Raw genomic sequence first — 25,072 nt, forward strand, 5'->3', positions numbered from 1 at the left:
ATAGCTCCGTACCTTCTCTCCTGGGAATCCCCGAGAGCCCTAAAGAGATTAGGAAAAAAAAAAGGGGAATTAGGGCATTGCTGCCTGCTATGGGTGGTGGTGGGGAAGGGCACAGAGCCAGGGCTGGCTGCACGGGGTTTTTCCATCCTGCTTTTCTCCTGCATGAGCCTTCTTCTTCAGCTGCCTCCCAGACATTCGTGCCAAGGTAAAATATGTGTGTCCTGGCTTTTAGCCAGCTGATCCAACAAAAGAGTCCGTTCCTTAGCCATAACTCTTTCTCCACAAATAAATTACTTAGATTACCGCTGACTTTTCTCTCTCCCTACGCCCCTTCTTAAATGAATCCAGACCTCAGGGGCAGGACAGAGCCTCAGCTTAGTCCAAGGCTGGACAGCTTTTTAAAGACTCAGTAGCTCAGCTGCAACTGATGGGCTCGGCCCGTGCACTCCCCTGCTCCCTGCCAGAGGATCCTGCTGTCGGAGCAAACGGTAGGAAATACCACCTTAACATTGCTGAATGCTACCCATAAATATTACACGTTTCACCGCCTTTCCTAGCTTGTGGTGCAGCTGCTGCCTGAAGCTTTGCTCGAGGATCTCCTATGAAGCAGCAGCCCTGGCTCACGCAGGCTCCTTCCAAACCTACCTTGGTTCCTCTGTGCCCGGGGCATCCCTGGAAGCCCTGAGTCCCGTTCATTCCTGGAGGTCCACGCTCACCCTGTGGCACGGAGGGGAAAATGCAATGGTCAGGGCTCCCCTGCTGTACAGGGTTCTTCTGCTACACGCATTTTTTGGCAAGCATGCAAAGTGGTTTGTCCCAACCCATGCGTGTGGAAGCACTGCATGGTAATAACAGGAGCCAAAAGAGCATCAGGTTTTGGGGGGTCAGCACCCGGCCACGTCTGCAGGACTGTCCCCACCGCCTCCTGCCCGCAGCTTTCATCGTGCAGAGGCCAGCTGCAAGGCTTCACGGCAGAGAGAGGCACATCCTTGCCAAGCTCTCAGCCACGAAAGAGCTTCGTGAAATTTCTCCTTCCCAAAAATGGCCACGAGAACCCCTCAGAGCTCGGCAGAGGTGTCTAACCCAGCCCTGACCTTACTCTGACAGCAGCACTTGGCCCCTGCTTGTGGTGCTGGAAAAGAGGAGCGCACCATCGGCCCCCTTGGCCTCGGCCTCACCCTCTGGGCGTGATGCGTGCGGGGTTGTTTATCCCAGGGGTGACGTGGGACTCGTGAAGTAAGAGTTTGGATGAAACGGTGCTAGTAAGAAATCACGGGACTCGTGTTGTCTGTTGCTGTTGTGGGCAGAAACAGGGAGCTCTTCCCCTCGGCTCTCCAGGAGCTCCTCGCTGACCTCCTCCCAGGAGCAGCTGGGGACTGGGCCAACAACTCAGCCACTAGCTGGGGAGGGCACATCCTGCCCCCACATCCCCAGTGGAAAATATCTGGTGAAAAAAGCTCTGAATGCTTTGCTATGGTGAGGTCCCTCGTTTGGGCAGCACAAGCAGAGCAGGGCAATCACTCACCGGCCCTCCTTCATCACCAGGATAGCCTCTGTAGCCAATGTCACCCGTAGCACCCTAGAAGAAAACACAGAGCATTTTTCACTTCTTTCATAGGCCAAAAATGAGGAGAAAGAGGAGCACGAGCTCCGTGCCAGCATCACCCAGTGCAACCTGTGTCACCCACCCATCAGCGCTGCAGTGGACACTGGCACACAGGGCCCCTCAGCAAGGGGTGCCACCCCCCCAGATGAAGTGACCCACCTTTTGTCCTATGGGACCAGGCGGCCCTCTTTCTCCTTCCTGCCCTGAGCACTTGCAATGGACCCCACAGCACGTCCTTTCTGCGATGTTGTCCTGCAGGGAAACACAAACAGCACAACAGAAGGTGTTAGAAACCTGGCAGAGCCCCAGCACCCTGAGTCCTGCGTGGCTTCAGGTCCATGCAGTCACCCCTGTGCCAAGTATAACATTGGTCCAGCAGCATTTTGGGGTCTCTCCACCTGGAAACAGCCACGGCAGCATGAGAAAGTGATGTGTGTTTGTGGACAGATTAGGTTGTGTGGTTAGGGAAACCAAATCAACTTTATCTTTTCTTAATGGATGTCAGAGGAAAGGGTTTAAATGGGAACCAACTGAAGCAGAAAGTCACAGAGGGCATTTAGTAGGAGGTCAGTCCCCAGAACTGTGCCTGTCACTGAAGAGATCAATCCCATCTCGGAAGAAACAGATCCAGGCTGTGGAATAGTGCAAGAGAAAGTTGTGGCAGTGAGTAGCTGCAACCAGCAACCCACAGGCTGAGAACAATTTGAAAGTACACAGCAAAAAAAAAAAAAAAAAAAAGGAAAGTTTCAGAGAAATCACAGCTTGGTTTTGCATCATCCACTAGAAAGAAAAAATCCTTTTCTTTGCCAAGTACATTGCTGGCTACAAATGCTTCCTGCCAGCTTTGCACATTCACATTTTGAAAGGATTTTCCTAAGTCAACTGGATTACGTGGGGATGGGCTGAAAACTAGTTCTTGTCCCAAAAAACAAGGTTCACTCCCAAATGTCTGCACTTTGTTTTACGCAGAAGGGCCCAGCAAGGGGTTACCATAGCGTATTTGGGGGCTAAACCTAATTTTATTAAACCTGCTGGAAAAGGAGGTTTCTGGTGCTGATATCAGATGTGAAGTGGAGAGGAACTGGACTTAAAAGGGATGACAACAATTAGTTCAATAAACTCAAATGAGACTATGTATATGGGAGGGAAGTAAAACTCTGAGTTTTTGCCTGGAAGAAAACAAAACTCCTTCATCTGTCAAAACCATATCTAATATACAGGCACTGTATGAGCTCGGGGAATGAAACCTAGAAAGTGGTTCTTCTTTAGCCCTGACGAGGCACGAGGGTGTTTCCCACACACTTGCAGTAAGGTTAAGAAAACAACAGTATAAATATAGATGGAGGGTGAGCTTTTTGGCACAGCACTTGTAGAGAGCTTCTTAACCTCTTCCATTCAACCTAGTCCCATTGGGCTGAATGCTCTGCAGCCTCAGCAGGAGCAGGGCTCCTCTGGGACAGGCACCAGACAGGGCAGTGCCACGATCTGCTCTTAACTCTATTTGCTATGACATCTGTAAAAAGCAGAAATGAGGTAGGGAGACATGATGGCTGGAGCCAAGAGGGTGTCACTCGGCGATGGTCCAGATCCAGCCTTTTTGGTTTTTCTCTATCACAGCCAGGCAGCGCTGCCTGTGCCAAGTCACTTACGAGCTGCTCCGCCAACTCAAATTCCAGGTCCAGGAGATTGGCTCTCAGAGGCCTGTTGTAGGTGAAACCCCGCCCGAACTCCAGCTGCATCACCTCCTCAAGATTCTTCACTTGCTCCAGCCCAACAAAGATGAGAGCATTGACACCTGAAAGGGGGCAAAGCAGAAGGAGCTGTGATGGGACGTGGCACTTTGCAGAGCCCACGCACCCTTGGCTGTGAAGCTGAGCTGTTCCCTGCCTCTTCAGCTGCAAACGGAGGTTGTTCAATCAAGAACAAGCTCTTTTGGTGCAAATTGCCTGCCTGCTTAGCTGCTTAGTGCAAAATATCACAGGAAGGTTGTGAAGAACATGCATGTATGTGGAAATCACTGCTAATTTATTGAAATCCTTGCTATTCAATCCTATTTGTTGCTGTCAAAATGTGGCTGATGCATGAGAAATAGTGGTAAAATATGTGACATATTAACAGAGGCTATAATTACTTCCTTAAAGAGTAAAAATCTACCTTGTTCATGCAGATCAGCTGAAGCAGCACTCAGCTGATCCATCGAGTCATCTGCACCATCAGTAAAATGGATTACGACCTGGGGGAGAAACAAATTTATGTCAGGATCCTGAGCTTTTTGGGCTTGCAGCGCAATCATGAGCAACCTGATGGGCATCCTTCCCAGGAGGGCTTTATCCAAGAGGAAGAGGGGAAATTTCTACACCCTTTCCACCTTTGTGGGCCACCAAGTTTTGGATTTCTGTGCCAGATGTGGTGCCGTGGGCCCTGGCTCAGCAATGGTCAGGGCAGGACCTTGACAATGTGCTGGGAGCGAGCAGGTGACCAAAAGTCAGGGCTTTATTTATGAATATGCAATCACGTTATCAACCAAAATTATCAAAGAGCAACTCTCCTTGTCAAACAGAGCATATCAGAAGTCAGCTTTCCTGCCCAGCACCCTCCCACTGGCCTGTGCTTTGACTTACTTTGGTGCTGCCGGAGGGCGCTGACCTGAACTTGCTCTGGTAGGATTTCAGCGTATCGGCCGTGAGGAAATAGGGCCCGCGGGTACTCATGGCTTGAAACCTCTTGAAGAGCTCAGGCTGGTACTCGGAGAAGTCCAGTCCCTCCACGGGCCCGCCCTGGGCCTGGGCCATGATGGCCACCCTGACGTTAGGCCCCTGGCTGCCAGTGCAGCTGATCTTCTGCATGCGCGTTATTCTGTCCAGCACAGACTTGACGGCGAGCTCCAGACTCCTCTGGGAGTCAAAGATGTTCTGGCCGTTCCTGACGTCTGTCACATCGAAGCCAAGTATCACGTCTAGGTCGCACTCTGAAAGGGAAATGTGGAGGAAGAGAGGAGGTCATCCCAGCCCCGCTCCAGCAGGGCCACCCCGAGCAGGGTGCCCAGCCCCACGTCCCGGCGCCTCCTGAAGCTCTCCAAAGAGGAAACCCCCCAGGCTCTGGGCAGCCTGTGCCAGTGTTCAGATTTTCCCAATTATTCTGTTAGACATTAGACAGGGCACTTTTATCTTAATTTATAACCACTAGTGCTCTGGCTTTATCTCATATACACATCTCATATCTCATAAGGTCAAGTGGGCACCCTGGATAATCAAGCATGAAAAATTCTATTTCCAGCAGATCATGCATGTCAGGGACTGAATGGCCAAGGGCCAACCGGCCTGTGAGAAATACCGTGGGCAGAACAAGGACCGTCACTTTTCATTTTGGCACTGAACAAGTTGCCCTGCCAATATGATGAAGTGTCTGGCATCACGTGCCTATACCTCTTCAAGGCAGAAATATGGGCTGGACGAGTCCGTCAAAATATGTTGGATCCTAAAAGCCACTGCTGGGAGCGACCTGAGCATGTTATGAAAGGATCGTGCTTACCTCTGGTAACATCCGGTGTTCCTGGGCACAACTTCTCCTCCATAGCGGCTGCCAGTGTAACCAAGACCTGCTCATTCAGTTCAGACAGCTCCTGAGCTGTTGACACTCTGAAACTCGTGGCGCTCTCGCTAGCCAGCTTGCTGACTTCCTCCAGGTCAATGTTTCGTACACCGACTGCAAATACCTTGACGCCTTTCTGTGCGATTGCCAAGGAGGCACTCTGCCCGTCGTCTGAGGATTTCCCCCCTGTGACGATGAAGGCAATTTGAGGCACCCTCTGGTCAATTCGGCTGCCAGCCTCCTTCACGAAGTGTTTTGCCTGGAGATGCTTGATGGCTGCACCGGTGTTGGCCACACGGCCACCTTTGTAGATCACTTTGTTGATGGCGTCTAAAATCTGAGGCTTACTGGAGTAATCCTTGAGGAAGAACTCATCGGTGACATCTGAGTTGTACTGTGCCAGTCCTACCTGGATAGAGTCACCATCCTCATAGATGGCATCCACTACGGAGTACACAAACTGGAGGACTTCTTGGAAGTTATCTCTCCCCAGATTGATGGAGCCATCCAGCAAAAACACAATGTCAGCCTGCTTTTTGCCTACTTAAAAATAAATATATAAAGAAAATGCAGTTATTAAACATTGTGACTTTTATAATATTTCAGATGCTTAGTGCTTTGTGAAATAGTTTTGTTTTTCTCTCTCCTTTCAAACTTTACTTGGTCTTTGGCACCATCTTACATCCATACAAGAAGAAAGGTTTATGCAACACATTGATTATGCATCATGTAACATTACTTGGTTTTGTAATACTCTCATCTCTTTTCAAATTGAATTCTATGCCTTCTTTTTTCTTTTTATGCCCTAGAAGACAGTCTTCAAAATGGTCTTTAAAGCAATATGACTAAACTGTTGGGAATCAAAAGGAGTTATTATGGAGACATTTACACATTGTACAAATTCTATCTATGCTCAATCCAAAAAAGTCTACAGGATGAATAATAGCAGTCTTACCAGTTCCTACAGGGCCAGGGGGTTCTGTTGTAAGTATTGGAAGCTCTTCAAGAATATTCTGCACTCTCTTTTCTAAAGTTGGCAGTCCCGTGAAGTCCTGTACTACAAGCACACGGTCAGGATCATTGGTAATGACCTGCAGCTGGTTCCTGTCTACATTCCTGGCTCCTACACCCAGAGGTTTAATAATCGTCGAGGCGATCACGTTAGCGGGCCTGTTGACGTCATCCTGGGACCGATCTCCAAGGATGACGACGAGGTGCTGTGGCACTCCATCTTCTATCCTGCTCCCTGCGGACTTGATGAAGTAGTTCTTCACCACATAGTCTAGGGCTTTGCCAGCATTCACAGGGGAGCCCCCTCGAAGCCTCAAGCGGCGGATGGCTTGCAACACTGCATTTTTGGATTTGTGGGTTTTCAGGTAGAACTCGGGGAAGACATTATTGCTGAACTGCACCACGCCAATTCGCACTTTGTTTGGTCCAACTTCGAGCTGCTGAACAATTCTGCTGATGAAATCCCGAATGTGAGCGAGCCCATCAGACCTAACACTGTCGGAGCTGTCAATAAGGAAGACTATGTCCTTTTCCTCACCAGAAACTTCTACAGGGAAGAAAGAAGAGGAAGAGTTATTTGTGTGCCAAGTCTTTGCTTAAGCTTTGGTAGTAGGATTTCTGTGATATCTGTTCTCAAGTGATGTAAAACTGCACAACATATTTTAGCCAACTTTAGGCATGGTGCTTTGTAGAGCTTCTCCAGAAGGGCTTATGTGTGAGTGCATGCACGTGTTAACAGTCTGCCTAATATATCTAAGCATGCATTACTCAGATCCTTATCTGCTTTATTCTTGGACAGTCTTCTCTGGATTTGTCAATGTTTCCATCTTTGTTTTGCCCCAGATTTATGTCTGATTTTCCTAGAGAGCTGCTAAATACACAATTGTCACACACTGCAGTCTTTGACTTTAAAATCAAATTAAATAATGTATTTCGGTACTAAGGCTGAATGTCCACATATCTAAAAGTGGTCTCCTAAAATAGTATGTGTGCTGCCTTTGCTTTTAACTAAGGAAAACTTTAGCTTAGAGGGAAGGGATTGAAAGTTTTTTACCTAGTTGGGCAATATTTACTTGAACAGCAACACAGAGGGAGATAGTGGTGACAGGGCCTTACCTACAGTTGTGGTCACATCTCCCAAGAGCTGTCTGATTTGGTCCACAGTCAGGGTCTCAATAGGAGTCAACAGCTTCTGTTCAAGGCTGGGCAGCTCCTGGAAGCTGGAGACTTGGTACACATAGTCAGGGCTAAGGGAAATCTGTACCATCTCCTCAGGATCCATGTTCTTCGCTACAACCAGAGGTGCCACCCCTACTTGTTTGACTTGAAGTGACGGGAACTCTAAGTCGTCATCTGACTTGCGGGAGGAGAGGATGACCAAAAACTGAGGGACACCCTCTTCTATACGGCTCCCAGAGGGCCGGGTGAAGATGGTCTTTGCCACAAATTCAAGGGCCTCCCCGACGTTCACCTGCTGGCCTCCCTGTGGCCGCAGCCGCCTCACAGCACTTTGCACCTCGTCCTTGGTGGAGTGGGCATTGAGCAGGAACTCCACGTGGGGGTGCTCACTGAACTGGACCACTGAAATCCGGGTGGTGTCGAAGCCCACATCCAGGTTGGTCACTATCCTCTCGATGAGGTCGCGGACAAGGTAGAACTCCTGGGCAGCATAGCGGGAGCCGTCGACCATGAACACAACGTCCCTCTTCACACCCGCTGCGGAAAAGAAGGCAATAGTCAGAGGATGCACCGGGCACTGCCTACGGGGGGCAGCTAAGCTCATCGTCTACATCACTGGCCCGTGCCCTTGGCCACGGGGAAGATGCTCATTGTTTCTTTCCCCGTGATTTCTCCTGGGAGGCCCTGCAGGCAGCTCTGGGTCCAACCCAGAGACTGGACCAATCTGCTAGGTGCATTCTCAGGCGGTGCAAGAATGCAGAACAGCGATTTCCAGGGAAAAAGAAGCAAGAGGGAGCAGGGGAAACATGGAACAATAATTTCTTGTGGGATCTCCACACAAGGAAATGTAGCTCGGTGATGCTCCTTACTCAGGGCAGGCTGCCAGACAGCCTGGGGCTGCTTTACACTTGGTACCACCCCTCTTTCCTTGGCTTTCTCCTCTAGGACAGCTTCTATCCCATTATTCTCTTAGCTTCTGCTATTTCCAAGAAAACATTTTCTGCAGTGATAATTCAGGTCAAAGCCTGAATTATTGCTGAGTATCACACCGACAAATGAGGCTGGGCGAAAGCAGACTGACTGAAGGGAAGGGACAGATGGAGTAGGATGGTGGATTTTAAAGGGACTCATTAGGGTTGGATACCCTTCATGCCTTTGAGACAGGTTTACACTGGATGGGTTTCATTCAAAGCGAGACCAGAAATGGAAGATCTGATCCTTTTCCACTCTCCCTTGCCCCTGTGAATGAGCATAGCAAATGTTAGACACATCAGAAGAAGGTCTCACATTTAGCAGAAAGGTGACCTGGATTTGCAGTTGTGTGGAGGTGTCCCTGTAGCATCTAAATGTCACAATTTCCATTCCGGGAGGAATAGTATGGACTCAAATAACAGCCGATTGACTTTAAATGAGATTAAAGTCCTGGCATTCACTTTATGTACCTTCCATGTGTATACAACATGGACCACTTAGTAGGACAGCAATTAAACGTGGCTCAGCTAAATGAGATAGTTCCTACTAACCTTAAGTACACCAAAAAAAAAAAAAAAAAAGAAATAGTGAAACAGTGAGATCAAGATGGATGTGTAGCCATGACCATCTTTGCTTTTCTGTTTGTGTTGCAACCATGATGTTACTAAACATCATATTTTGCCGCTGGCTCTTGGTGCAGACACAAACATCTTCTCACCTGGGCTGGGTGATGTAAAAACCAGATCAGGGGCAAGTGACTCTATTTCTTTCTTGGTCAGCCGGATGACTCTGTTGGAGACGACCTGCTGCACCGAATCCAGCTGGCTGAAGTCAGGCACAGAGATAGCAAAATCCGGGAGGAAGGAAATTGTCTGCAGCTCCGTGAGGTCAGCATTTCCAATCCCGATGCCAAAGGGCACTGTGCCGCTTGTCTTGAGGACCACCGAGGGCCTCCTCACGTCATCCTGGGACCGGTCAGCAGTGAGCAGAATCAGGAACTGTGGGACACCCTCAGCTATCCTGCTGCCACTCGACACTGTGAACACGTTCCTGATGAGATAGTCAAGGGCTGCTCCAGTGTTCAGAGGAGATCCTCCCATAACTGTCAGCCCCTGGATGGCACTGACTATATCTGCTTTGTCTTCATAGGCATCGAGTAAGAACTCGGGTTGTACGGCATTGCTGTACTGCACGATGGCAACACGGACCTTGTCACGGCCAATATCCAGGCTTTCAACAACTCTTTGGACAAAGGTCTTCAGCAGAGGGAAACCTCTTCTGACACCATCCGAGCCGTCGATTAGAAACACCACGTCCTTCTTCTCACCTCTCTCAACTACTGTTTGAGACAAGTAAGGGAAGAGGGGAACAAGTGAGATTCTCTTTGGAAGTGATTATCATTACCTGAGCGCACTGAATCGAAGGAGTGCAAGAGTCTGGGGAGGGGAAGGCGAGGTGTCAGAACGGGCGGTTCGGTTCCTTTGCAATCGGATGCAATCCCTGGCGAAGAGGCAGATGGGTGGAAGTTGGTGGGAACCACAGTGCAACATGTGCTGTGCCTTACCCACCAAGTCATAGAATCATAGACCCATAGGAAATAGGGTGCCAAGGACCTCCGGGTGCCATCCCCTACCAAGGGGCAGAAGAGACTGGGATATCAGGGACTTTGGCTCCCAGAGAAGCCTGAGTTTCAGAATAAAATGTCTTCATAGATTTACTGTTGAGAGGGTGCTCACAAGGAGCCAATGAAGAGAGAAAAGCTTTCCTCAAGCATCACCAAACTTAGAGATAAATGATCCTGCACATGCTCAGACAAAATAAGAATTTACTGAAAAGCACATCCAACTGAAAATGCTGAAATGTTTTTTGTAAAATACAAGTCACTGTGTTTTTTGTTTTTTTTAAGGTTTGACTTCAAGCACAAAGAGTAGTAATTGTGAGTAAACATTGGTTTTTTTAAAAAAAACAAACACTGTGGTGAAATCTCAGAGATCTGAAAACAGCCGATGAGTGCTGCTGTTGACTAACAGAATTGCAAAACTTTGGCTCAGCAAAGCAGAAAATGTCACTGAGTCACAAATGCTGAACAGGACAATGTTATCCCCCAAAGTGTCATTGTCTTGTTTATAGCAAAGTCAGCAAGACAACGTGAGCATCATCCATTCCTCTGAAGAAAATATTAAATGCCTGTTTATGAACGCTAGAAATATAAAGAGTTATCGAGCACAGCTGAAGTCGTAATACAGACTTCAGACCAAAGTAATTATTTAGGAGGAATGTCAGAAACTTGGTAGGTTAACATATAGGACTGAAATATTCATATAGTTTGCTGAACAACAGAGGAAGGAAGATGGAGCAGATACTGCCTGGTGTATCCCAGCTCCATACACTTCCTCCAAAGTTCAGGAGCAGAGAAAAAGTGTTCTAACATAAGACTCTAGGTAGAAGATAAAGGAGAAATATTATACATACTCTTGTGAGGTGGCTCTCTTTTAGCCAAGAATATTAGGAATATTAAGTGGATGCAGCTACTGGTGAGCTGTTAGTGGAATCAGTTACAGTACCTGGTTGTCAAAGGGATTTTAAGCCCCTCTTCTGGGAAGGGGTTACAAAAGAATACAAGCTTCTTAATAGCATTTAAGGAAACCTAGCTACCCCTCTGAAAAGTGATGTAAATCAGGAGCTCTTCACTGACATGAAGCATGAGAGGATTCACATAGAAGTGCAAATGGGATCAGATTACTAAGGAGTAGTATTCCAAGCCAACACCGGCCAAATCAGAAAGGCCACAGGCACAAAATGAGATCCAGTAAGAAGCATCCACAGTAGCAAGAGTTTGTTTTGTAAATACTTTACAATAAAAGGAAGATCAAAAATAGAGTTGGCCTTCTATGCAGTGAAAGCTCTTGATAGATGATGTCAACATGGGCAAAATGTTTAATGCCTTTGACATCCACCTCCCATAAAAAGTACAGCCTGCAGCTGGCTGACACAATTCCTTCCAGCAACATAGGAATATGGTTTCCGTCTTGCAGAAGAAAAGATCAGGCTAAGAATACTCAGATATACCTAAGTATAAGCTATTTTTGAAACAAATTGAACCTGATGAACTTCTGACTGTGGCACCCAAAGAGCAGTAGCACTCCCCTAACCATTGGTAATTCCCTCTGAGATCTTGTGGACTGGATGAGGAACAAGAAGACTGGCAAAAAGCAAACGCAGTGCCTATCTTCAAAGATGCAGGAAAGTAGATGGAGTACAGATGAGTCAGATAAAGTTCAGTTGCCTTCAAAAAAAGCAACCAAACGACCCCGAATTATTAAACGGTTTGTAAGCACCTAAAGACAACATGGTGTGTAGTAATCAAGACTGAATGGTCAAGAAATCATCATCTCAAGCCATTCTGAATTCGTCTGGGATGTCACAAGCAGCTTTTTAACAGAGAGGATGTAGACATCAAATTTATTTACTTAACAAGGGTTCGATGTCACCTTCTCCAGCAATCTCATACAGATTCAAAAGATGTTGACAAGACAGAAATGGTTTGAAAGGGGAGGACACAGTTCAAGAGCACCAATCGCCTTAGTTTGCATTGAGGCAGAAGCAATCTGCACAAATACGAGAAAGGCAACGACTTCACTGAGAAAGGATGAGGTAAGATAAGACTAGGGGACATTATCTCTGGTCATTAGGTGCTGGTTGATATCAGAGAAACAAGGGTGAAAAGCTAGAAAACCTTCAAGACCTGCAAGGAACAAATGAATGAGATAGGTATGCAGCTAGAGACGTGAGGACTGAGAAAAGACATACGGCAGATTTGAGGTGAGTGAAAGACTGTCATAACACAGGAATGAGCTGACATCCGTGTTCCTGCTGAGCTTAAAGAGGTGTAAAAGGCTTAAACTGTGACTAGGAAGGCAGAGGTTAAGAGAAACTGTCTACTGACAAGGATATTAAAGCAATTGCACAGGTTGATTAGGGAGGTCAGGGAAATCTCCTCCACTGGAAGATTTTCAGAACAGATTAGAAAAATGACAGCCAGTTCTGGATGAGCAGATCTTGTTGGGGACAAGGGGTTGTAGTAGATGGCACCCTGAGATCACTTCCAGCCCTATTTCTTTTTTATGTTTCTATGATTCTAAGTCCATCTGCCCAGAACTTTTAAGGAGAGGTGATGCAGAAGTCATTACTTTTCCTCGTCTCCTCCTGCTTCTGGGAGACAGGTCAATTCTCAAATTAGGGCTGCCTTTGGGAAATCACACAGATGGACACGGATAATTTCCAGTATCGCAGTGTCAATTTCTGTTTGTGGCCATGTGATTCTTTTCTATGTTCTTTAATGACTCCACATTCATTTACTGAGCTTATTAAGGTAACTGAGTCAAGACCATCTAATTTATTGGGGCTTGTAGAAAACATAGAAACTGCCATCACATCCCTTAAGAAGTAACAGAGCAATAAACAGAGCTCCTCCAGAAAAGGGAGAATGGAAAGAGGAATTGAGACAAGCCTTACTTTGTTCCTTCTAGCCCTTGCCCAGCATAGCATGTCAATTTATTTGGCTGGGGCAATGACTCTCTGCTACTTCATGTTTGTACCATGTTTTGCACACGAGTAACAGCATCTACTGCAGCTCTTGCAGCTGAACAAAAGGCTTTTCCTTTGATGGCATCACTTATCTTTAAAACTGAGTTTGGACTTCAGTGCTTTGCTGGATCAGACCAGAGGAAAATCCAAGTAAAACAGCAATTTCTACGTAATCATTTTTAAACATCACCAGGCCAAATTGCCCCAGTTACCAAAGAGAAGGGGGCATGTAAATGGTGTTTCTCAGCCTCTTGGAAACCACAGAAACCCTGGGTCCCTGTACCTGTTGGCTGAAGCTGGATAGTTTTCAACAGGTTCACTATGTTTGGCTGAAGCTCTGAAATCCGAGCGAGGGAATCAACGTTCAGAATGAATTGCGGGGCATAAACTATCCTTTCCAGCTCTACAGGGTCAGCATTTTTGGCTTTGATAGCAAAGGTCACAACTCCGGCTTGCTTCAGAGCATCTGATGGTTGCTCCACATCGTCGGATGATCTCCCAGCGGCAAGGAGGACCAAGAACTGGGGAACTCCTTCTTCGATCCTGCTTCCAGCTTCCTTCACAAACAGCCTCCTTATGGCTTCCTCTAGCGCAACTCCAATGTTCAGTTGCTTCCCAGTTTTTAACTTCATCCTTTTCACTTTCAGAAGCATGTCATGCTTAGACGGAAGTTCAGAGAAGTCAAATTCAACTTGGATGTTGTCACTGAATTGAGCTACAGCTACTCGTGTGGCATCGGAACCCACGTTCAGGTCAGAAATGACTTTGTGTACAAAGTCCCGGACGGCAGGAAAGCTACCCAAGAGGTTGGCTGAACCATCAATCAGGAATAAAATATCTTTCTTGCTTTCTAGAATAAATTCACAAATGAAAAGAGGGGAAAAAAAGACATGAAGGCATTTTTCTTCTTAAATGTCATCCTAGAAACTTCTTTGTCTATTACCTGGATTTCAATATGCAAAGCAAGTGATTATCATTTCCCAAAGAATTCAGAGGCTACAAGATTAAACAGTACCTTTGCCGTATTTATCTGAGGAGGAAAGGAAAGCAAGGACACCTCTCCTAGGACTCAGTAAATTCAGGCACCATAATCTCATATCATATACTGTATTATAGTGTGTCATCTCAGTCATATCATAAATTAATCATATCAGAATATGTCAGTGACATCTCTGTTCTAGCAACCTACCAACAATAGAGGCATGAAATACAATAGCAGTGGAGCATTTTTTTTCCTATTTAAAGGCTCATTAAGCAATACATAGACATTAGTTTATACATACATACATAGAATATTTTCTGTATTCTCTTAAAGTACTTCTCTCAGTTGCATCACAAGGCAGTTAAATCCAGAGGTGAGTTATGACTTTGGGAGGAGAAAATTCCTTTTACCTGTTTCCATTTGATGTCTTTTTAATTTCATTGAATGTCCAAGGCACAATCAAGCACCTCATGTTTTTGTATCTTAATATTTTTCGTGTTAATCATCTCCTTTCCATACTAAACAATCCTGGATGTTTTTATGTCTTCATATGCATGTAGCCAGAATAAGAGAATTATTGAGCAAACATCTGTTTAGAAAGGGTTAAACTTGATAACAGTTTTTGAGCTTAAGGTTAGAGACTATCTTTGAAGTCAGCCTCTGTGACAGCCTGATAATATCACTTCCTCAGAGAGGCTCTGGGAAGTGATTTATCTACCTGTACACGGCTAGACCTTTGTTCTTCTATGCTCGTTATCACTACTTTTACCTTTCCACACCACTCCTTGTGTCCAAAAGGACATACTCCCCTTGCCTGAGCTAGTACAGGCAGTGCACTTGCAGGTTGTGATGTTATTATGGTGATAGAAAGGGAACACCTGGACAAGTGACTAGTGGGCAGAGACTCACTCTGATGGTTTTTCAGTCCTGACCTGCCTAAAATTGTGCTGTCTTTAGAGAGTGCTAGCAAAGACTTCAACAAAATGAAGAGCTGACTGTGTCAGGCCACGTATTTAAGGTTAAGCACAGTCCTAAATGCTTTGATGACTTGGACAAGCGTGAAGGTGTACACTGGGAACAAACAGTCAAGAGAAACATAGTTAACTCAATGCAGTCAACATGAAGGAAGGTATATATTACCTGTTGGGGCGAGTGGAACCTCCTCCACACCTCCACTAACATATGTTGTTATAGGCTTATTTAACTCCTGGGGTAAAGCTGTCAGATCACTGAAATCATCCATAAAATATACCATTCTTGGATTAAATGCAATCTGTTCAAGCTCTGCCTTATCCGCATTCCTAACTCCAACAGCAAAAGTCAGCACTCCGGCCCGAGCTAATTCATTGGAAACTTGCAAGAAGGGATCGGCAGACTTCCCTGCCGTCACCAGGACTAGGACCTGTGGCACTTGTTCATTTATTCTGCTCCCACCAGCTTCAGTGAAGTGATTCGAAAGCACAAAGTTCAGTGCAGAGCCAGTGTTCAGCACTGACCCCCCCTTGGGCCTCAGCTGCCCCATGCGTTGAATTATGTCTGATTTGGTTTGGTATGAGTATAGAAAGAATTCAGTTTTAGGAGTGTCACTAAATTGCACTAAGCCAACTCGGATTTTGTCACTTCCGACATCAAGGTAGTTAACTAGGGTCACAACAAAGTCACGCACAAAGGGGAAGTTGGCATTTCCGACGTTGAGTGATCCATCCAAAAGAAAGATGATATCCCTTTTGGTTACTTGAACTGCAGTAGAGCACAGAAAACAACATGAGACATCATAGAAAACAAAATAGATTTTTTTCATGTGTGCATACAGCATGCGCCGTACACACATGTAAACCTTGTTAGGAGGAAGGGGGAGGTGGGGAACAGAAAGAGAAGAGAAAGACTGTGATTAGCAAACAACAAATAACGAGGACCTTGCTGGACAACACTCAGTTTGGCAGAGAAGGTTTCTGACTCAAGTTGAAAAGTCTTTAAGCATCAGGTTTATCAACAGGGCTCAGTCTCTGTTATGGCAGATGATTTTGAAGGCTGCTAGTGCCAGAGTTGCATGTTCTGGGCCATGTCTTTAGCTGGCAGAAGCTTCCTTGATTTTGGTGGAGCAACACTGAATTTTGCCTGTAGACACCCTGCTGATCATCACGGGTTTGCTCGGGGCTTTCCACTGCAACTTTAGCAAATGTTTCTGCATTTTGGCACATAAGGCATTGCTTGACACCCAAAATTACCACCCTCTTGCTAAGACTTCCCCCAGACATCCCTGGACATAGAGGACCATGTCCTGCCCCCGAGCACTGACTGCTGCAGCCATGCTACCCTCGTGCTGTGCGGCCAACAACGGCTGGCCCACGGCGCTGAGCGAGGCTCTGCTTCCATGGGAAAACTCTTCTGCCAAGTAACCAGTTTGGCTGGTATTTTGCGTGGGTATTAAAAATAGCTTTTACTATTGGCTTTGAGAAGTTGGTCTGGATAAGGCTGCAATGGCTGCCCGAGACACCTGCCTTTCCAATGACAGTATTTGGTGCAGAAAACTGCATTTTGATCTCTGCAGCTACAGACATGCATGTAGCAGGCTGTAGGAAGGGGAAAACTCTCCACTTTTGCCAGTAACTGGCCAGCTCTCAGCTCCTTCTTTAAGGCTAAACTCATCCTAGACTGTCTCCCAACATTTGACCCCTGAGACATAGACATGCAATATCACCCCAAAGACATTTCAAGTTCTCCCCTATGCTTTTTTTTTCTCTTAATACATCATGGCCAGATGACAGGCCAAAATGCTGAAACTTTAAGGTCTCAGAGAAAGACAAGCTGGCTCTTCCAGTGTACCTATGGATGCTTTCCTCCAAATAAGTTATCTGAGAACATACTTATGCCCATTGCTAATGGCGTCCAATATCTTCCTGTTTTATCCCAATTACCTATGGATATATGGCTACATTCATCCATCTCTCTGGCTGGCCTTGTCACTGTAAGCTTGCTGTCCTAGTACTGAGCTATTAAAAACAGAAGTGAGAAGAGGGCTTTTTGGATTACAGGCATTGCTCTCAGATTCACAGATTGTCTTGTTTTTTTGCATTTTTAATTGTTCCCAGAACAGTTCCATTCAAGGCCCAGGGTGAGAAAATATCTTTAGATAATCTAGTTGAAATGTAACAGACAGCCCAGTGTCGTAATTAGTTATGTTACTAATAATACCCTGTTTACAGAGTGGGATATGTTTACTTGCTTATTGCAAATGTGTGTAGCTGTGAGTACAGTCAAGCGAAAGGAGTACAAAAAACATAAGCTGCATGAATAAGCTTTAAAGAATAAGGAAGTTTAGGAACATTTTTAATTTGCATTGAAAAATAAAAATGTCGGGTTTGGTATATAGCCATGCAAAACTGTATTAGCAGGAAACACATTCTGAAAAAAAGCTTATTAAGTAAGTCTCGTGATATTCATCTTAATTAAGGACAAGTATTGGCTAACTAATTTTAAAATGTCTGCTCTTTGTGTGGATCAGTCGTTGGCTTTTAATTTTTTAAGGACTCTTTCAAAAATCCATTCTATTTTGCCCTGTGGTTTATAATTTTAAATTACTTGGGGAAACTAGAAAAAAGAACATGGACACAGTTTGACACCCACTTAAGCCAATGGGAATCTCACTCTTGACCTTACTGGGAGCTGGAAGAAGTCCTATTTTACTAACGTTCATATGCCATGGGACAGAATTTCAAGGTTCAAATATGATCTATCATGACAAGAATTCAACCTCAAGCATCTCTACTGGGGACAAATCCTGAGAAATTTGGTATAAAATCTCTATGTAGATAAAACACCTTCTAAAATACCAGGAAACTTCCTCAGAAGACATGACTCTAGCTACTGGATTGCTTCCCAGTCTACTGATGTCAATGGAAAGAACAAGTTAAAAAGAATACACTGGCTTCACAGGGCTTTGAATCATCTTCTAAACAGATTAAATTAAAGTCAACACTACACTAGTCTCATATGCCTCTTATGGCATGAGCTGAATAAATGTTGATAAGAAATTATGTTACTGAAGTAGGCATTTCAGTCCAACAGTGTCAGGGTAGCTTTCTCTGAACATCTCCTTGAAGAAACTTTCTTGTTTTCTTTACACTCAGAACAATTTTTTTAGCTTTCTTGAGTAAATAACCACTAGGAATGATTTTCAAAATGGGAAAGAGATTATGATAGTCACAGTGTGTTCTGTTCATAGGTTACACAAATCCTAAGTGAGAGAAAAAACCTCCACTGCACAATCTTAGCACTTATCTAGCAAGGCTTGTCTTTCACGTCTCTGCTTTAAATGTTGGTGACAAACGTGGAATGGGATAAAATCTCCAGAAAGTGTTGACAAAGGTATAATAACAGGCATGCTACCGAATTTGTCAATCTGTTCATGCACATTCTGCAAACCAAAGAGGCGATGTGTAGCTATGTTGAAACACATACTTCATGCTTTTTCTTGTGATCACTACATGTAAAAAAATAAGTTGGCAAAATCATAAACCATATCTCCTTTACTAGAACAAGGTAATTGATTACCTGACGGAGGTTCTTGGACAATCATTCCTCCAGAGAGTGTCCGGATGGGTGACAGCACTTCAGGAAGAATGGCTTGCATGAATTGAAGGCGGAAGTCATTTGGCTGGAACACGAAATCCCTCTCATGGGCAATTTCTTGGAGTTCTGCTGTGTCGGCATTTCTTGACCCAACAGCAAGGGTCACTATCCGGTTCCTTTTCATCTCTGCCGCAGGTTGGTCAACGGCATCCCTGGACTTACCACCTGTGATGAGCACCAGCATGGGGAGCACCCCTTCCTCCATCCTGCACCCGGCAGCACTGGTGAAGAAGTTGTTCCTCACAAAGTCCAGTGCCGAGCCAGTGTTGAGTGCTGTGCCGCCCATGAGCTTCATTTTCCTCACGTTAGCCATCACATCCTTTCTGTTCTGGTGGGTGTTAAAATAGAACTCTGGCTTCACAGTGTCTGCGTACTGCGCCACTGCAACTTGGATCAGGTCAGGTCCAACCTCCAGCCTTTGGACGATTTTGGCAACGAAATCACGAATTGCATTAAAGGGGCCAGTCCCCAAAGCTGTTGAACCATCTATCAGGAAGACTATATCCTTCTTGTTCACTTCAATAACTGCAAGTAATGATACACACACGAATATAATGTCAGTGAAGGCTTCCATCACCCCCTCCACATCAATTCAATGTCAACAGCCCAGCAACATTTAAGACTTCTTGTTTGTTTGAGGTATAGTTACTTTCAACATGTTTATAAAGGTCTTGATTTCAAAACAGAATTGTGTTTTAGGTTCTAGTGGAGGGCTAGTAAGAAATCTGATTAAATGTTTGCGCCTTTCAAAAACATAGATGAGTTGAAGTTGCGAGAATTGCATTGCTTGTAAAATTTAATATTAAAATGCTTAAGCAGCAAAAACAAAAAAGAAGGGCAAAAATTCAGGAGAAATCCTGATACTCAGCTGCGACATGAGACAAATTATCAGGTGGTGCTCCATGGTCTGCAGTGGAGCCATCTGAATAATGCCAGAGAGCGGTTTGGTCTCATTTTTGGACTCATTTTCACAAGAGCAATGACACAAGTAAAGAACAGTCTCCACTTACTGAACATACCTGGACTGTGGGTCTTCACGTCCTACATCTTATTTCTTATCTAACAAAAACAAGTTATGATTTTTCTTGGCACAGCCAGCCCAGTCATGGAAGAGCTGAATTCTATTCTGGTTGCCATGTCTTTAGTAAAATATGTTGCCTAGGCGGTAATCTCTGAAACTCTATATTGACGATGGCATAGGACGCAGAAAGAGCACAATTAGCTTTCCAGTTCCCAGGCTAAGTTTGAAGGAAGATAGTTAGGGGGAAAAAAAACTGTTGTGCAGCGTTGAAACCAAAACACCATCATATTTAACACAGCAGATGAACATGATACAGCAGTAAATATTAACAAGACCAATGCTCATTATGACAAAAGCATTATATGTGATCCCGATGGGAGGTAACCTCAACACTTTCTTTCAGCCAACCCCCATTTATTTTTCAAAGCAGCGAGCCATGGCTGGTATTGTGAAGAACCCCACTCATAACATCATCCACCCAGGTTGTGTCCTTAAATCGCCTGCCCACCTATGAGCTCCTAAGGTGGAGTCAGTACTCAAGGGGGCAAGTCCATTGCCCCCCAGGCTCAATGCACAGCCCCAGGGAATCTGAGACCCAGCGTCACCAGGACCTCACACCACTCAGGGCAAGTAGTAGCAAACACTCTCTGTCATGCCCAGATGGGAAAGGGCAGCCCCTCGTCCCATCAGGGCTCCTCTGCATGGAGGCTATTTACTTTGGATTTGAAGAAAGAACAAAGCTTTGGCTGCAGTCCTCCTTGGCCCGACACCAGCTGGCCACAGAAAGCAGTGCTGTTCTCCGTCAGGTTTCTCATGACGGGCAAGTGCTCTAAGATTGGGCTGCTCCGAGGAGTGATTTAGAGCTGGAGACAACTTCTGCAACTCGGCTGCCCCGGGACTGCTGAGAGACCCACCTCTGCTGGGGAGCCTTGCAATTGCCCCTCACCTGCTGGTGGCTTGGACCAGCAGCACGTTGACCGCCCAGGCTGTCCAAACAGAGCTACCCACACAGCTACAAGGATTTATTTAAGCTCTCCCCTTCCCAGAGCCAGGAGATATACAGTGTTCTTCCCCCCCAGTCAGCTTTTTTTTCTTCATCAATTACTGCGAGAAGGAGAGGGCTGAATACAGGAAACTTTCCAAATGGAGAGCAACGCCTGAAATCCCTGCATTGTATCATCCAGAAAAGATGTCTGAAGTGCTTTCTTTGCTTGTCAGCAGCTAGATACCCAAAAATGGAGGTACCCTGGGGACTTTTGACTTTATATAGAAGTTTGTGGAAAACATCAAAGGGGCTTTGCAAAGACGAGGGAGGCCACGAAGCAATAGCTCCCTCCTCTACTAATTCCTCTCACTTCTCTTGAATGCTGCAGTACATTTCCTTAGAGAAGAAGAATGCAAGAACTGAAACCAAAACCCACAGGAAGAAGGACCCCATGGTGCTATTTTCAATGGATAAAAAGCAAAAATATTTAGGGAAGGCTGTACACATCTCGTAGGGTCTGATCCAGAGCCCAGTGAAGCCGATGGCAAGTCTCCCAGGAATTTCAAAGGGTTTGGGATCAAAGCATTATCTTTGTCAAAGTCATTGCACTCTTCTAGGAATGTCAGAGGGTGTCTCCCTCTAACCTGGCCCTGCACTGTTCCCTTCTCATTGCCATCTCAGCTATCTCTGGTGAAACACCACACCTGATTTAATCACCTAGACTTCCCCAGTCACTAAAGGAGAGGGGAGAGAGGCAGAAAGGCACTTGGAGAGCCCCTTTCAACCCTAGTGTACAGCTCAAGAGCTCAAGTGAAGCAAGATGACTTCTTTACTGGGCAGGAATGCTTGGCATCTCCAAGGGGCTTTGCATCCCATTCCAGCTGCTCTGTGTGTCCCAAACCACTGCTTTATGCCCCAGACTTCCAAGGCACTGCTGTGAATCAAGCAGCCCCATCCAAATGTATTTCCAAGGACACTAGGTAACGGAAATTCCCTAAAGTTCCTTTGCAAACACCACCTTCTCTATTTAGCAGGTCCACCTGTAAGTGATTACATGGGCTGATGCTACTGTAGTACCTTCTACAAACAAGCTGAGTGAAAAACATTCAAAGCGCAGATGAAACCAAATGTACCAACATTTTTAATCTGGCCATTATCTGATTAAAACATTGAAAAGGAACACACTCAGATTTTAAAAGCTCAGAGCATTGGACGTACTTCTGAACTAATGATCCTTGTCTGCTAGCCCCCTGGAAATGTCCCACCTGCTGCGTTTAAAATTAGTGGGGCAGAAGATGGTTTTTCCATAGACTTGCTTGGGTTCTGTCATGCATGTTTTTAGCTCGACATGCATACTTCAGCTTATTTAGCTAAATATGTTTTTTGTGGGGCTCTGCAGGGAAAAGTTCTTTGTGTTTCTTCCTGCAATAATCAAGGCAAGGTCATAAAATGATCTTTTAGGCAAATTCCTCCCTTTGATTTGAGCCATGGGACAGCAAACATGTTTAGACATAGATTAATGAAGACATCTGGGATGCAGTTTTATAAGTCAACATACATCACGAGTTGAACAGCATGTACAGAACTCCAGACTGGCACTCAGATCCCCAAAGCCTTGTTTGCATTACACGTTCTGGTGATTATCTGCAGGAACTCCAGCCTGGCCCTTCCCAGGGGCCTCCAAAATGCAACGTGTTGGGTCTTTCATAAAGCTCGCTATCAGTACATTTAACTTAGTCATAAAATCACAGGGTGAGAAACTCTTAATCACCTACATGCTCCATAAAACCAACACACAGCACTGTGTGTTCATTATTCTACTGCACCCAAGCTAATGCTAGGCCAGAAATAATGGCAATAAGGACTTAAGGTGATAAAGTGACCTCAGCAGAATATGGACACCCACATTTTTTATTTTTTTATTTATTTTTTTTTCCCATGGCCTCATGGAAAGCTGCAAACTTAATTAGATTAGAGGTTGAAGGGAAACATAAGTTTGCAAGGTAGGGATTTTGCTTCAGAAGAACTAAGGGCTGTTTTGCTTCTAAGTTCAACAACACAAGAGTTTCTAAAGAAGCTCCAGGGTGGATTTTCACCCTTTTCCCAGTTATAGTGCACAGTTCCAATGAGGTAGGTCATTTTACTCTTTTAGCAAGCTGGCAATTTCAACCGTTTGAAACAGGGATCTATTTTACATCCCTATTGGCTTCCCTAGTCAAATTTCATTCTGATGCCACTTTCAACTGACATATAATGTAAGCTTACATGACATACACGTTTTCAGAGCCAAACATGCTGGATTGTTTACCTCCAGGGGTGCTTAGATACCATAATAAGGATTATATGGGCCTTTTTATACTCTTAGATACCACAAAAAGGATTATATGAGCATTTTTATACTCTGCTTGTGTTCTTTAAAACTCCATGTCATGCAAGTTATAGACACAAAACCTTATGGTTTTCAAAAGAGACCCCACTGGGTAAATGAGTTTCTGCACATCAGTTGCACATTTCCTCCAAAATCAGACCAGAGAGATGCATTGCAAAAAAAACCTAAAAATTAAAATTTGTTTTTAAAGCGTGCAAAGTTCATCAAAATGCAACAGTCTAGAAAGGCATACATACCTTCAGTCACAATGGTTGGGGCCTCTAACAAAATGAGTCTTTGGGCCACTCCAACAATGTTGGGCAGTAATAATTCTTGAAGAGCATCAAGGTTACGGATATCCAGGGCAGTAAATGCGAAGCTTCCATCAGTAGCAATCTGCTGCAGCTCTGCACTGTCAGCATTCTGGACCCCAATGCTAAACGAAAATATACTAGCTTGCTTCACCGCTAACAAGCCCTCTCGGATATCATCACTAGACTCTCCACCACTTATCAGCACTAAAATCTGAGGCACCGCTTCCTCTATCCTGCTGCCTCCCGCCTGGGTGAAGAGGTTCTCCACCACAAACTCCAGTGCTGCACCAATGTTAGCTTCCTCGCCACCGCGGAAACTAAGTGCCTTCACGGCATCCAGAACATCTGCTTTTGTGGAGTAGCTGTTCAAAGCGAACTCGGTTCTGGGTTCATCACTATACTGCACCACCCCAATGTGTATTTGCTGAGCTCCAACTCTGAGGCTTTCAATCAAATTTACAAGGAAATCACGTATGGCTGGAAAATTGACACTTCCGATGTTGTTTGATCCGTCAATAAGGAAAATAAGGTCAGCAGACTCTTGAGCTTTAAAAAAAGAAATGCAAAAGGTGAAAGCATTAAAATGGGTGATTACATGCAGTTGTACAGTGTTCTGTCATGTTTCGTGGAAAACCAGTAAGAAACACGAAAATGAGAAAACAAAACACATATTCACTGAGGAAGTGACGTTTTTGCCTCTTAGTTCTGCATTCTGATTGAATACGAGTTTCCAGCCCCGGCATCTGCTCTCCAGGGCTGGGCAAAACCTGAGCTCATGGCTGCTGTCAAATGGGAGTCAGTGTTTTTGAGGAGAAAACTCTGCAAAATGTAATTTTTGGAAATCTAGGTCCACTTCACCGCTTCTCAGTCCTGTCTAAATATTTAGATGGACAGAGCCAAAAGAAAATGATGGATTTTGGTGGCAATTCACCCTGAAGAGTCTGGGTGAAAACACAGTAATATTAAAAAGAATTGAATTGCAGTCTCTTTCTCTTTCTTGCATTTTTTTTTTTTTAAGAAAAAACACTATTTACATGGAAAGTTTCAGCCTCTCTTCTGCAATTCTGTTATTTTGCTGTTTAAAAACAGAGGCTGAATATATTGGCTTCTCCCAGCAAAAGTAAATATTATTTGAAATGCATTGTTAGAAGCAACTGAAAAGGTTTTGATTACAGTTTTTGCTCTGTAACTCTTTTACCAGCTGTCCAGCATATGCACAATGATATTTGTCCAGCAAACTGACCCACACAATTGTCTACCCATGCCATACAAGGCTGTCTTTTGTTAGTTGTTTTGCACAGATGCATTGATTATCATCAATAGATGAGTTTGGTCTGTATTTTTTCTGGATATTTTCTGACCTCTCGATATTCAATCAAGGAATGCAGAATCAGGTTAAAACAGGGTGATGAAATCAGTCATGACACAATTATCCAACTCTATTTGTTGTGACTATACCCAGATGATTGCAAGCATCTGCTGAGAATATACACACACCAAAAAAAACTTTAACATGGCATTAGAGTGGTTGTTGAAGGGGAAGCATTTTTTTTTCTGTGAAACTTACCGAAGCAGACCCAAAATGGCCTGGTGTCTGCTCTTCCTCCTTTGGCTCAAGTAATTTTACCATCAAGATCACCAAGAGCTTTACGCATTCAACAGGCAGGGGAAGAAGACCCCAAAGCACACTCAGATTGTTCATGCTACTATTTCTCCAATCTCAACAAATCAAACTTCAGACTATTTGCAAACGACTGAAAAGTTTGGAAATCTGGAAATCTGGCTCTCAGCTTTTTGAAAGCTGAAGGTGAACCCAGTAGCAGA

General features: G+C 44.9%; 1 protein-coding gene across 14 annotated transcripts in view; it reads right to left on the reverse strand.

The window, feature by feature from the left end:
- The window catches only part of COL6A3 (collagen type VI alpha 3 chain), a 55,803-nt gene that overhangs the window by 20,065 nt on the left and 10,666 nt on the right, over positions 1-25,072 (reverse strand). For 6 of the 14 annotated variants that reach the window (XM_072041214.1, XM_038182250.2, XM_072041219.1 and 3 more), the window contains 15 exons: positions 23,192-23,794; positions 18,483-19,085; positions 15,069-15,668; positions 13,230-13,796; positions 9,078-9,698; positions 7,325-7,924; positions 6,153-6,755; positions 5,138-5,740; positions 4,228-4,574; positions 3,761-3,839; positions 3,256-3,401; positions 1,766-1,858; positions 1,526-1,579; positions 646-717; positions 13-39 (listed from right to left, as the gene is read on the reverse strand). In XM_072041214.1, the coding sequence (XP_071897315.1) occupies positions 13-39; positions 646-717; positions 1,526-1,579; positions 1,766-1,858; positions 3,256-3,401; positions 3,761-3,839; positions 4,228-4,574; positions 5,138-5,740; positions 6,153-6,755; positions 7,325-7,924; positions 9,078-9,698; positions 13,230-13,796; positions 15,069-15,668; positions 18,483-19,085; positions 23,192-23,794 (5,618 nt within the window). The remainder of the gene's footprint in view (positions 1-12; positions 40-645; positions 718-1,525; positions 1,580-1,765; positions 1,859-3,255; positions 3,402-3,760; positions 3,840-4,227; positions 4,575-5,137; positions 5,741-6,152; positions 6,756-7,324; positions 7,925-9,077; positions 9,699-13,229; positions 13,797-15,068; positions 15,669-18,482; positions 19,086-23,191; positions 23,795-25,072) is intronic. The other 8 variants (XM_072041216.1, XM_072041215.1, XM_072041220.1 and 5 more) reach the window with 8 other exon arrangements.

The sequence above is a fragment of the Anas platyrhynchos genome, chromosome 7 (genome assembly GCF_047663525.1).
Source record: "Anas platyrhynchos isolate ZD024472 breed Pekin duck chromosome 7, IASCAAS_PekinDuck_T2T, whole genome shotgun sequence".
NCBI lineage: Eukaryota > Metazoa > Chordata > Aves > Anseriformes > Anatidae > Anas > Anas platyrhynchos.